Below are 13,271 nucleotides of genomic sequence, written 5' to 3' on the forward strand. Positions count from 1 at the left end.
TTTTGTATTTGAACTTGGATCAACTTTTGTTGATCTCAGATCAAAACTTTGGTGCAACCGACCTTAAGACAGGGACTGAATTTTCTGTAAAATACCAAAAAGTATATTAGTGTACAATAGAAATGTAGAATAGTAATTACCATAGTTATATCTCATCGCCCTTCCATGTCAGCCTATCGCCAATTCAACTGGCTCAAATGAACACAGTAAATAAGTCTAAATGATATCATTATAGTTATTTTATTGAAAATTATTAATCTCTTGAAATCTTTAAACATTTTACACAGCTTGCGCAATATGTACCGCTATATAAAAAGGACATGGCAGTCCTTGCAATCCAGAAAACAGGTCAATGTTTCGTCTCTTTTAGGTTTCGTGCACTTATTAAACAGTAGTTTAATTCTAAAATATTTTCTGTGCTTAAAAACAAAGTGTCCTTATTGAAGCTGTGCTGGCATACTGGACTATCCATATGAGCCTTCAGTCTGCTGCTGCCATACAGTACATGCTAGTAACGGAACAGAAAAATAGGAACTGGTTAATTTAACCTCTGTTGTCTTTCATTGCTTTTTTTTGCATTCCAAGCACTTTGACGATAACTGGGTTAAAGAAAATAAAATCCAAAAAGAAGGGAGAAAAAATAAGTATCCACATATTGGTATGCCTTCTGCAAGTTTTGCTGGAAGTTTGGTCATCCACAGTTTGTCACACAGTAACGCTAGCATAAAGCTCCTCAATCTCTTGTTTGAAGAAGTCTCTGAGTTCGCGCCTCTTTGCCTTGAGTGTTGGTGTCAATAAACCGTTTTGTACAGTGAACATTTCTTTATGGATATTGATCGCTTTAACCTGTGAGAAAACATATAATTATGTCAGAGTTTGCATGAGTTGTGTGTATACGAAAAGAAGAGCCACTAGAAGAAATCCGTACATTAGTAATGTGAAAACTGTTTCTAAATATCTTACTTCTATACTGTAGCTATAGGGGGCGCAGCAGTCACAGTTCTGGCCAGGCCCCTATGTCTGTGTGGAGTGGGGAGCAGCCTATGAGTGGGCATAGGCAACAGTCTGTGTGACAGATGGTGGCATGAGGGAGCAGTCTGCGTGAGAGAGCAGTTTGTGAGATGGGAAGCTATAGGTGGCAAACAGAGAGGGGGGATCCATGTGGAGCAGTCTGTTAAAGGGGAAACAGGGAGAGCTGTCTCTGGAGGGGGGATGAGAGACCATGGGAGCACTGTGAGAAGGGGAGCCAAAGACAGCAGACAGAGAGAAAGATCCATGGGGAGCAGTCTGTGTGAAAGGTGGAAAAACACAGTGAGCTGTCTGTGTGAGAAAAAAGGGCATGAGGAGCAGTCTGTTTGGTAGGGGGAGTAGTCTGCAAAAAGGAGGGGCATGAGGAGCAATCTGTGATAAAGATTGGGGCATGGATAACAGTCTGTGTAAGAGGAGGTACTAAGGGGAAATGTCTCTATGAGAAGAGGAATGTCTGTCTTTTCTATTCACAGCCTTCCTATTGCAGAAACAAACGAGCCCAGAAGAGGAAATAATCCACTGGACAGACCACCAGGAATACAGAAACTAACCCCTTTTATGCCATAGATCACCAGGAATACAGAAACTAACCCCTTCTATGCTATAGATCACCAGGAATACAGAAACTAACCCCTTCTATATCTTAGGCCACTAGGGATTACTGAAATGAACCCCTTTCACTGCCCTAGACCATCAAGGGAGCAGAAATGAATTCATTCTCTGCCCTAGACCCCAGGGATGTTACCATAAATCCATTACTGATCCTATCTAATTATGACAAATTACTTGACACTTTACAGCCCTATTTATTTGCTGCTGTTTAGAAATGCAAAGCAGGCCAAATGTGTGCAGCTCTCTCTATTCTCCTCTATGGAAGTTACAGGATCACCTTTGTGTGGTCACCTCTTCATTCATTTTCTGTCTAGAAACTGCAAGTAGCCACCTCACTAGACAGGTCAGGAGACCCCAATTCTCCACATAAGTGCAGGTACTAGAGATAGGATCCCCAGCAGACATTTATGCCATATCCTGTGGGCATATCATAAAATGTCGAAGGCAGAAATACTCCTTTTAAAGCTTATTTTAAATCCTAGAAATCCCCTTTAATTACCTGTTGTTGCTCTTCCTAATTGTCCTTTGCTGGAGGAGCAGATTCGTATGCACACCATGCCTGACTGCGCTAGTTCACAGTTATAGAGGGTCTGCATTATGGTTTTTAACAATGTCTTCCACTCACAACTTTCCATTTTCTTCCCTTCTTATTTTTCCTTCCTTTCCTTTCTTTGTCATGTTCATCTTCAAATGCATATTTCTAAAATGAAGGGGCCCTGGTGCCTGTCGCAGTAATGTGGACTTTTATTCTCTAGCTCCTAATTCTTCTGCTTCACCATAAGGGCTCCCACCCACTAGCGTTTTTTTACTGCGAAATTCGCAGCGTTTTTTTTTTTCTGCAGGGGTCTTTGGGCTATGGGAGTTGTAAAGCTAAAATCGCGATTGCGCAAAATCGCGATTTCGCGGTAAATCGCGATTTTGTGCGATCGCGATTTTAGCTTTACAAGTCCCATAGACCCCCTGTAGAAAAAAAAAAAACGTGCGAATTTCGCAGTGAAAAAAAACGCTAGTGGGTGGGAGCCCTAACTCTCGGACCTTAGTTCAACAGTAACTCCCATAGTCTTACATGGGGCTTTCTATATAAAGTGCACCACAAGAAAGCACGACAAACTAAACACTCTGAAAAAACTTTATATCGGTATGCCAGTATAGCTAATATTCCATTGTCATCAGTCCACCTAATATCACCAACATGTAAGCAGGGCGGTGCTCATATCTCCAATGATTCACAGCTTTTCTCACCTGCTCGAAGGAGTGGAGCCCACTCTCTTTTCCAAGTCTCACCATATCAGCCATTATTGCTTTTTTAAGTTCCTAGAGAAAACAACAGTCATTATTGTGTATTACTGGGATATAAAAATTAACCCTTTACATTTTATTAGACTTGTTTTTCTTTAAGCCTTTTAATAAAAACTTTACCAACTTTGTTGTATGGTGTTTTTGCGCAGTTTGGATTTGCAGGAAGAGGTTAAAGTGGATTTCAGTCCTTCAATATGATTTTCTATTTTTTAATCTATATTGGTTCAAAATTCTCCACTAATTAAGTTCTCAATATATCTTTATTTTGGGCCATTGCCTTATTTTTTGATTTGGAGCTACAAATCCCCTACCTAATTATACTGTAGATTTTTAACATGCTGACTACCACTAAAGGGAGTTAGGCAGCTCCTGTGATCCCTCTAGTGATGGCTACCAGCAAGCAGCATGATAACTTAGAGGGAATCTGTCAGATAGAACATGTGCTGTACGATTTATATGAAGTGTTCCATATATGTGGAGGCAGGACATGCCATGAGTTTTTTCATGTGGATCATAAATCTGTGAGAAAACGTCAATGCGCATGTCCTCATAGCCTTATAATGGGGCTGTGTGTTGCCTGTGGATTAACACAAGGAGCACATGTCCCAAAATACACTAGGGGACTGGGGGCCTAACTTTTTCATTTATTTAAATCTCTGCTCATCCTGGTCTCAGTAGTCCAGTGAGCAGTCTTATTCATGATTGATAGCTATCTCTGCACCAACATTAATACAGGGAAGGCTGTCATTCACTGAAAGGACGCCCACTGGACCATTAAAGGGGTATGCCAGTTGGAACAAGTTATCCCCTATCTACAGATAACTAGCTGATTGGTAGGGGTCCAACCTCTGAAACCCTACTGATCCCAAGAATGGGAGCCCAGTCCTATCCCAAAAAGAATGAAGTGGAGGTCATGCAAGCATGTCGCTATTCCATTCATTTCAATAAGCACACTGGAGATTGCCAAGTGCTTGAACTCAGCAATCTCCAACACTCTCATTAACCTCCATTCCATTCATTTAGCCGCCGACTGGACCCCTATTCTCGGGATTGGTAGGGTCCCAGCCAGCGGTCAGACCCCCACTGATCAAGTAGTTATTCCCTGTCTGGTGGAGAGGGGATAATTTATTCCAATCGGAACACCCTTTAAGACCAGGATGAGCAGAGATGTAAATGAATAAAATACAAGTTATACTATACTGAATCTTCCCCCATAAAACCATATATCAGTCTGCTCAGCTCCTCCTGCTCTTTAACATCATGCCTGCAGTTCGTACAGCCTGTTCAAGATGACAGCTGACTTTAAATCTGTGTCTACCATGGCTACAAACATACAGTATATAAATAATTCAACACAGGATTGTGTACTGAAAAGTGATGTGTGATGAATGCTGGCGATTCCCATTATGCTTTCCTCCAGTTTCTGAAAGTGTGTATTCAAAGAAAATGGTTGGAAATGCAGCAGCCAAGACAGAATCTAGGATGACCGCTTCGCCAGACCTACTAAAAAAACGGAACAGCAAGAATACTGGAAACTTCCATTTGTTCCCAGTTTCAGAACCAACATAAATCAGCTTTCCATAACCTGGAAAACACCTTACATATTCCTAGTTTAGGATTTCCTAAACTGTTCTATACATTGTTCTGCTCTGTGTTCTTTAGTACAGGTAGCATGCTCTTTTCTCGCTCATGTCATACCAAATTGTTGCATAGTTCCGCAAATGTTCCTTCAAAACCCTTCTTCTTTGCCCATCCTGGCATCACTTCGGCATCAGGAACAACAATGCCAACTAAAAAGGCCTAATAAGGAAAAAAAGCAACAGAGAAAATATATTTTTTTGCCTGTAATAACCCTTATAGAATCAAACATTCTCATAAAATAATAGCTAAGATAATATGTGCTTAAAGGAAGCAGGTCACTAGTTTTTCGGCCATCAACTGAATATACTGGCAGATGTCAACAGATATGAGGTACATAGTGGTACTTTTTTTAAAATTGAGATTATATTTTTCAATACAATAACCCCTTAAATTGAATACATTTAAACAAGCATAAGTATAGTATACATAGAATATATCATTATCCCACCCAAACAATACAATCAATCATAATCACAGCTTATTGTAAAAAAAGACGATAGAAGAGATTGTTGGAATGGAATGAAGCTTTCTCTGTGTGATTGTAACATTGATATAAGTAAGTGATTACAATATCAAAGAAAAAGGATAATTTATGGAAAACTGAACACTTGAAGGGAGGCTCTAGTACCCTGTTGTACCGCCTCTAGCTTGGATACAAGATGTGATACTGGCAGGCATGGAGGCTCCAGTACCCTGTTGTACCACCTCTAGCTTGGATACAAAATGTGATACGGGCGGGCATGGAGGCTCTTACCCTGTTGTACTGCCTTTAGCTTGGATGTAAGATGTGAAGTGTGTGGGCATGGGGGCTCTGGTACCCTGTTGTACCGCCTCTAACTTAGATACAAGATGTGATACAGGCGGGGATGGAGGCTCTAGTACCCTGTTGTACTGCCTCTAGCTTGGATACAAGATGTGATACAGGCGGGCATGAAGGCTCTATTACCCTGTTGTACTGCCTCTAGCTTGGATGTAAGATGTGAAGTGTGTGGGCATGGGGGCTCTATTACCCTGTTGTACTGCCTCTAGCTTGGATGTAAGATGTGAAGTGTGTGGGCATGGGGGCTCTGGTACCCTGTTGTACTGCCTCTAACTTAGATACAAGATGTGATACAGGCGGGGATGGAGGCTCTAGTACCCTGTTGTACTGCCTCTAGCTTGGATACAAGATGTGATACGGGCGGGCATGGAGGCTCTATTACCCTGTTGTACTGCCTCTAGCTTGGATGTAAGATGTGAAGTGTGTGGGCATGGGGGCTCTGGTACCCTGTTGTACCGCCTCTAACTTAGATACAAGATGTGATACAGGCGGGGATGGAGTCTCCAATACCCTGTTCTACTGCCTCTAGCTTAGATACAAGATGTGGTACGGGCGGGGATGGAGGCTCTAGAACCCTATTGAGCCACCTCTAGCTTGGATGCAAGATGTGATACGCGCAGGCATGGAGGCATACAAGTTACATATGGTATTCTGTGGCATAACGGTCCACCTTTGCTGTAACTGAGCCTCTAGAGGCTACGTGAAAACTCATAGGCTGTTGAAGTTGAGGGTGTACATATTAAATCTAGTTACAAAATCTCACCATTACAGGTGTGGACTACAACCTGTCATTATTAAAAAAACAATCTGTCATTCAATCCCACCCCATTTCTTTCCCCCCTACCCCTTCAACCATTGCAATTGAGACATCAGAAAGCATTTGGAATTGCCAACCTTCTAGACTGTTTATCTCTGTGATGAGTCTCCAATTTAATTCTAGCAGATTTCTTAGTCCATAGTAAACTCCTAAAACTCTTATGGAGTCCAAAACACAGAATTTTGCAGTATGTAAAGGAGTTGTGGTATCAAAGCCATTTTAATAAGATTTTCCCTGGGAATTCTTGACAATGGGAGATGATGCCAGACCTTGACCTTATCCTCAAACTTTCTGACCAGTGGAAACAGATTGCCAGAAATAGAGTATTGAGGCTTAGAAGATACCACAACTCCCAAATATGTGAATTCCTTTACAATTTGTACTTGCGTATCTTTCAATGAATAGTCCACCAACAAGGGTTGTAAAGGAAGAAATACAGATTTCCTTTAGTTAAAGGGGTTGTCCCGCGGCAGCAAGTGGGGTTATACACTTCTGTATGGCCATATTAATGCACTTTGTAATATACATTGTGCATTAATTATGAGCCATACAGAAGTTATAAAAAGTTTTATACTTACCTGCTCCGTTGCTGGCGTCCTCGTCTCCATGCTGCCGACTAATTTTCGCCCTCCGATGGCCAAATTAGCCGCGCTTGCGCAGTCCGGGTCTTCTGCTCTCTTCAATGGAGCCGCTCGTGCAGAATGTAGGCTCCGTGTAGCTCCGCCCCGTCACGTGCCGATTCCAGCCAATCAGGAGGCTGGAATCGGCAATGGACCGCACAGAAGAGCTGCGGTCCACGGAGACAGAGGATCCCGGCGGCCATCTTCAGCGGTAAGTATTGAAGTCACCGGAGCGCGGGGATTAAGGTAAGCGCTCCGGGAAGCTTTCTGTACGTCCCTGCATCGGGGTTGTCTCGCGCCGACCGGGGGGGGGGGTTGAAAAAAAAAAAAAACCTGTTTCGGCGCGGGACAACCCCTTTAACTTAGAAGCATATAGGTTTTTAATATAGAGAAAAAATGTCTCCAAAGTCCATCCACATTAACAACCAAAGAATTATCAGACCTTCTCAATGCTGCCACACAAGATGATAATTCCTGTGCCTTAATTATAAAAGCCAAGAAACGACCCCCTGCTTCCCCTTCCTCAAAGATCTTCTGCTTCATGAAAAGATGCTTATTTTTGCAACATCCCTCAGATGGTCTGCAAGTTGAGACTGTGCCTCTTTATAATTAATTTCTGCCTCATACGTAGGAGAATATAAATACGCTTGCTCTGCATCTAAACCTCATCGCTGAAGGGCCCTAATGCCAAGATTTAGACTTATGTCGGCTAATCAAGCCTAAATCAATCAGGCTAATCAGGCCTAACTCAAGCACAAAGAATGAACAGAATGTGCCCGTACAGAATGGTGAAGCAAGTGCACAGTATCCCTTGTTAAATGTGTTTCTAATAGCTGGTTAAAAATGTTGAATAGATAAAAAAAAAAAGCATTTTTGTCTTGTAATTCTACAAAATGATATTAACCACGGTAAGTGATCTGTAGAGTTGAGCGAACATACTCTGCCCAGCTTGATGCTCGTTAGAGTATTAGCGTACTCGATGGTGCTCGTTACTCGAACAAGCATCAAATCATCAAATCATGTTTGACCCCGCCCCAGTTTTTGGCTCCTCCCCGCTGTCGCGTGCCTGTTGTGGCCCCTCTCTGCCATTGGCAAATTTTTTTGTCTGGCAGGCGGGGGGGGGGGGGGGGGAGAGAGAGAGAGAAAAAAAAAGCTCGGCACTCGGTTTCTCACATCCCACATACAAAAATGCTGAAGTCTCCCATTGTAGTCAATGGGGTTCGTTACTCGAGTAGGGCTCTCAAATTTTACGAAAAGCTCGACTCGAATAACGCGGACCCGAGCATTTGGGTGCTCGCTTATCTCTAGTGATCTGCATTATATAGGTTTTATACATATAATATAAAACACCGGCTGCGTTGCATGGTAGAGGAGGAGGAAGAGAGAGAGTGGAGAAAAAAAAACACCCCACCACACCCAACCGCATACACACATACCCATATCCCCTAGGGCTATGATCACCTAGGTGTAGTGATAATGATCTTACTGTGATATTACTGTGACTTTTTAAGCATTAAAGGGATTCTGACACGAATAACGTTTTTATGTTTTAACATCCATTGGTCTGCCTAATGGACACAGGGAACCCATGATTTTTTTGCTTGCTTTAGCTTAAAAACCTAATGCTTACCTTTGTTATCAGCATGTGCGGCTGGGGGTCATCTCCCAGCAGGCTTTGAGCTTGAACACAGTTTCCTCCTTCCAGGGTTGCCGTGGAGAGAACAGCCAGCCTGCCTGCCCACAGATAGTCATGTGATGCTGGGAAGCGCAGTCCACAAGCCCTTTGACAAGCCAGGATGAGCCGCCACCCCCCCTCAGGAATTGCGCGCAGGTGCAGAAAACTGGAGCCCTCTGATAGGAGGCAGGACAAGCTGCCTCTCCACTGCGCACGCGCAGAAGACCTTCCAGCTCATCCAGGACGGACAGGCCGCCCACAGCAAGCACTGCTTGTAACGTGGCGCCCGTCCAGTGACCTCGGAAATGGCTCACGCTACAGAGCAGAGCAGGAAGCCGTCATTTTGACGGCTCCAGCTCTGCTTCAAGAAGCTACAGAGGAAGATGCCAGATGAAGGGCCATGCCTGATGATCGGTCCTGGCCAGGCAAGGTACGTAAATTTTTTTTTTTGTCATGTCAGAACCCCTTTAATACTAAGGAGCAGTGCCCAGGAATCTCCCACCTATCTAACAGATAATCTCATTTCAGGTGCTCAGAAAGTGTACCAATAATCCATTAAAGGGGTTGTCCGGCCATAAACATTAGGTCTCATTACTTCTGTTTGCCAATTTCCATGCACTTTGTAATATACATTGTGCATGGAAAATGAAGCAAACAGAAGTTTTGGACTTACCTGAAGGGATGCCCCCCCCTGTGTTGCTCCTCCGTCGTCCCTGGTTACCACAAGAATCTTCTCTTCTTGTCGGGCCGCAGCAGCTCTTGTCGGCGCGGGAATGAGCCCCTTCTCATCCGCGCATGCGCAGTTCTTCTCTCTGCAGCCGGGACCGATATACAATCTTCTTGTGTGCAGGGGGGGGGAGGATGGAAGAGCCTCAGAGCAGGAACTGAGCTCCCGCCCCCTCTCTGCCTCCTTTCCGCCCCTCTGCACTATTTTCAATGAGGAGAGGCGGGACGGGGGCGGGGCTAAGGTCCGAGAATTAGCCCCGCCCCCGTCTCGGCTCTCCCCATTGCAAATAGTGCAGAGGGGCGGAGAGGGGGCGGGAGCTCAGTTCCTGCTCTGAGGCTCTTCCATCCTCCCCCCCCCCCCTGCACACAAGAAGATCATATATCGGTCCCGGCTGCAGAGAGAAGAACTGCGCATGCGCGGATGAGAAGGGGCTCGTTCCCGCGCCGACAAGAGCTGGGCCGACAAGAAGAGAAGATTCTTGTGGTAACCAGGGACGACGGAGGAGCAACACAGGGGGGAGGCATCCCTTCAGGTAAGTCCAAAACTTCTGTTTGCTTCATTTTCCATGCACAATGTATATTACAAAGTGCATGGAAATTGGCAAACAGAAGTAATGAGACCTAATGTTTATGGCCGGACAACCCCTTTAAGAAAAAGGACGACTTATTGCTTTATAAATATTGTTCATGTTTATCAATACAGGAGGCAGCAAAGAAAAAAGTGCCCCCCTGCATTACAAGTCTCAGATATGCCAGATACAAAATAGCATAAGGCAGCTATAAGGCCCAAGGTCTACAGCACACACGGATTCTGAGTGTGGAATCCCACACAGAATCTGCCCATGCCAGCGGCCACGGACAAGTTTTCTTACCTGTCCAGATGCGGTGCATGTCTCCTGAATCCCAGCCAGATCTTATTTTTTCTGGATGGCGGATTCGTGCGGGCACGCCCCACACTTGTACAGTGCAATTTTTTTTCAAAATCTCCTGCTTTCCTGCGGATCTGCGGCATGTCCACAGTGTCAGCTGTGGGGGTGCCTGTGGAATGGATGACTTCCATTGACTTCAATGTAAGCCGTCCGTACGGGAATCTGCAGAAAATAGAGCATGCAGCGTTTTTTTTCCCGCACATGAGGTCCATACGCTGGGAAAAAATGACATCCGCATGCTTTTAGTTGTTTTGTGGATGCTGATGTATCCCTATGGTGGCTTGATTTGCAAATCTCCCGTGTGGTTCCGCAAATCAAATCCACCCGTGGACATTGGGCCCTAATCCTGTAACCTTCTGTTAGCATCGTGAGACTTCGTCCGTCTTTGTTGTATGTCCACTCAATAATCTGGAAAGACAGCTATATGATGACTGTCCAGTTAGCTCTTTAATTTCTCTTGCTTCCCTTAAAATAATGTCCCAATCTTTGTAGTGGAGGAGTTTTATCAAAACAGTTCCAGGTGGAGGTGGTTTTGCCGGAACCCTGAGCAAAGAAAGCTTACAAAATACAATAGTTGATTTCAGCCATCTTTCAAAAAATTATCTCAGATCCAATCCTTCCACCTTTTGTGGAACCCCCACCAGTCGCACATTATTTCTTCTTAGTCTATTTTCCAGTTCATCTGCTTTATATTGCAAAGTACGGATAAACTGCTCGCATTTACTAATTGTATCATCAATCGTGTCTTATAAATCCAACATTCTCTTTTAGGCTACCAACCTGAGCAGCGAGGGACGCCAAAACAGTGTTGCTTTTAGTTGTAGCTAGTAAAACATTGCATAGAATTATATGCATCATTTTGCACATCACTAGCTTGTGCTGAAATGGCTTGCATAATAGCATTCACAGAGGCAGAGTGAGAAAATGTATTGAGAGTCCCATCAGAGTAGGAAAATACAGCTATAGATGTTTCATGGCCATTTCTTACCGTGGTTGCATTGGTGCATCTCTCAGTAAAGTGATCTGAATGGTCAAAGCGTTCCTTCCATTCCACTTGTGTACAATGTTACATGGGTAGCCTCACAGCGCAAAGTAGCTGTAGCCTTTTCAAATGTAGATGTACCCCACGAAATGGAACCTTATACCAAGGACAGAGGGGTACCTTTACTTTGTGCCTCTGCTTCTCCACTGTCCAGATATTGTTCCTAAATTGCACCACACTCTATATGCAAATTACCGGTGGACTGTCCAATGTGCAGTCAACTTCTGCCTACTATCTGGCTCCTTTCTTGCCAGAGCGTGTCTTCCACTTCACTGGGCAGGGAAGGAGCTGGACCACAGACAGTGGTGGGCTGCCCATCGGACGGTCCACCAGTAATTTGCTTATACACAATTCAGGAACAATATCTCGTCAGTGGAGAGGCAACAACACAGAGTAAAGGTACCACTATATACTTCCTATTGGTGGACATCTGTCAGTATATCCAGTTTATAGCCAAAAAAGTAGTGACAGACTTCTTTTAACTGAAAAGGGCTTGAGCCAAAAATGCTGATAACCGTAAACAATAATGCAGAAGACTGCACTTACCTGTAAACTGTCCCCATGGACATATATTTGGGACACAGGTTCACTGCGTATATAAATATTCTCAATTTTCTCTGGTGCGATGTACTCTCCTTGTGCAAGTTTAAAGATATGTTTCTTCCGGTCTATAATCTTAAGTGTACCATTCTAGATTCAAGAAAAAAATATAAGAGATTTAAATAATATCAGGCTTTTGATGACTAAAGCAATTAACATTGTGTCTACCTGAAATCTAAGACTACTTACCTCCTTGCTATAAGTTAACCTCCATCTCTGAAGGACAATGATATGACCCTAAACTATCATTTTCACAGACCTTTAAAAATATAACATCATTTTTCTTGTTTGCTAGTTGGCTTACTGAATGCTGTATTTCTGATATCAAACAAAAATCCAGATTTTCCCTCTACAGCCTTGTGTTTTAGAATGCTACAGTGCATTCAGAAAGTCTTCAGACCCTTTCACTTCTTTTACATTTTGTTATGTTGTGACCTTGGGTAAATTTAAAAAAAATTCTGTTTTTTCCCACATTCTGCATTTAGTACCCCATAATGATATAGTCAGAGAAGAACTTTAGAAATCTTCATATATTTTTTTAAAAATGAAAAACTAACATTTTGCATTGACATAAGTATTCACACCCTGTACTCAGTACTTAGTTGAAGCACCACTGGCAGTGGTAACAGCATCCAGTCTTCTTGGGTAGGATGCCACAAGGTTTGTACTTCTGGATTTGGGATTTTCTGCCACTCTTCTCTGCAGATCCTCTCAAGCTCTGTCAGATTGGATGGGGATGTTTGTGGACAGCCATTTTCAGGTCTCTCCAGAGATGTTTGATTGGGTTCAAGTCAGCGCTCTGGCTGGGCCACTCAAGGACATTCACAGAATTGTCCCTAAGCCATTCCTGTGTTGTCTTGGCTGTGTGCTTAGGGCTATTGTCTTGTTGGAAGGTGAACCTACAGCCCACTCTGAAGCCCCTTACACTCTGGACCAGGCTTTCAATAAGAATGTCTCTGTACTTTGTTCCATTCAGCTTTCCATCAACCCTGATTAGTCTCCCTCTCCCAGTCACTGAAAAACACCCCCACAGCATGATGCTGCTGCCACCATGCTTCGCTGTATATATGGTACTGGGCAGATGATAAGCAGTGCCTGGTTTCCCCCAGACATAAAACTTAGAATTTTGGCCAAAAAGTTCAGTTTTAGTATTGTCAGACCAAAACATTTTGGCTTTTCAGCAAACTCAAGGCAGAATTTCATGTGTCTTTTACTGAGAAGAGTCTTTCTCGTCACTCTGCCATAAAGCCCAGCTTGCTGGAGTTCTGCATTGATGGTTAACCTACTAGATGTTTCTTCTATCTGCACACAGGATTTTCAGAGCTCAGCCTAAGTGACCATTGGGTTCTTGGTCACCTCTCTTTCTAAGGCCCTTCTCCCCTGATTTCTTAATGTGGTCGGTTCGCCAGCTCTAGGAAGAGTCCCAGCTATTCCAAAGTTCTTCCATTCTTCTCGGTGCTC

The 13,271-nt window shown here is 43.6% G+C and overlaps 1 protein-coding gene across 4 annotated transcripts in view; it reads right to left on the minus strand.

The window, feature by feature from the left end:
- Nucleotides 1-221: 221 nt before the first annotated feature.
- Nucleotides 222-13,271, minus strand: part of ACSL6 (acyl-CoA synthetase long chain family member 6) — a 176,528-nt gene continuing 163,478 nt past the window's right edge. For all 4 annotated transcript variants that reach the window (XM_066591136.1, XM_066591137.1, XM_066591139.1 and 1 more), the window contains exons 18-21: nucleotides 11,757-11,900; nucleotides 4,639-4,740; nucleotides 2,884-2,955; nucleotides 222-846 (exon numbers count right to left, since the gene is read on the minus strand). In XM_066591136.1, the coding sequence (XP_066447233.1) occupies nucleotides 706-846; nucleotides 2,884-2,955; nucleotides 4,639-4,740; nucleotides 11,757-11,900 (459 nt within the window). In that variant the 3' untranslated portion in view covers nucleotides 222-705. The remainder of the gene's footprint in view (nucleotides 847-2,883; nucleotides 2,956-4,638; nucleotides 4,741-11,756; nucleotides 11,901-13,271) is intronic.

This window comes from Eleutherodactylus coqui, chromosome 2 (assembly GCF_035609145.1).
Source record: "Eleutherodactylus coqui strain aEleCoq1 chromosome 2, aEleCoq1.hap1, whole genome shotgun sequence".
NCBI lineage: Eukaryota > Metazoa > Chordata > Amphibia > Anura > Eleutherodactylidae > Eleutherodactylus > Eleutherodactylus coqui.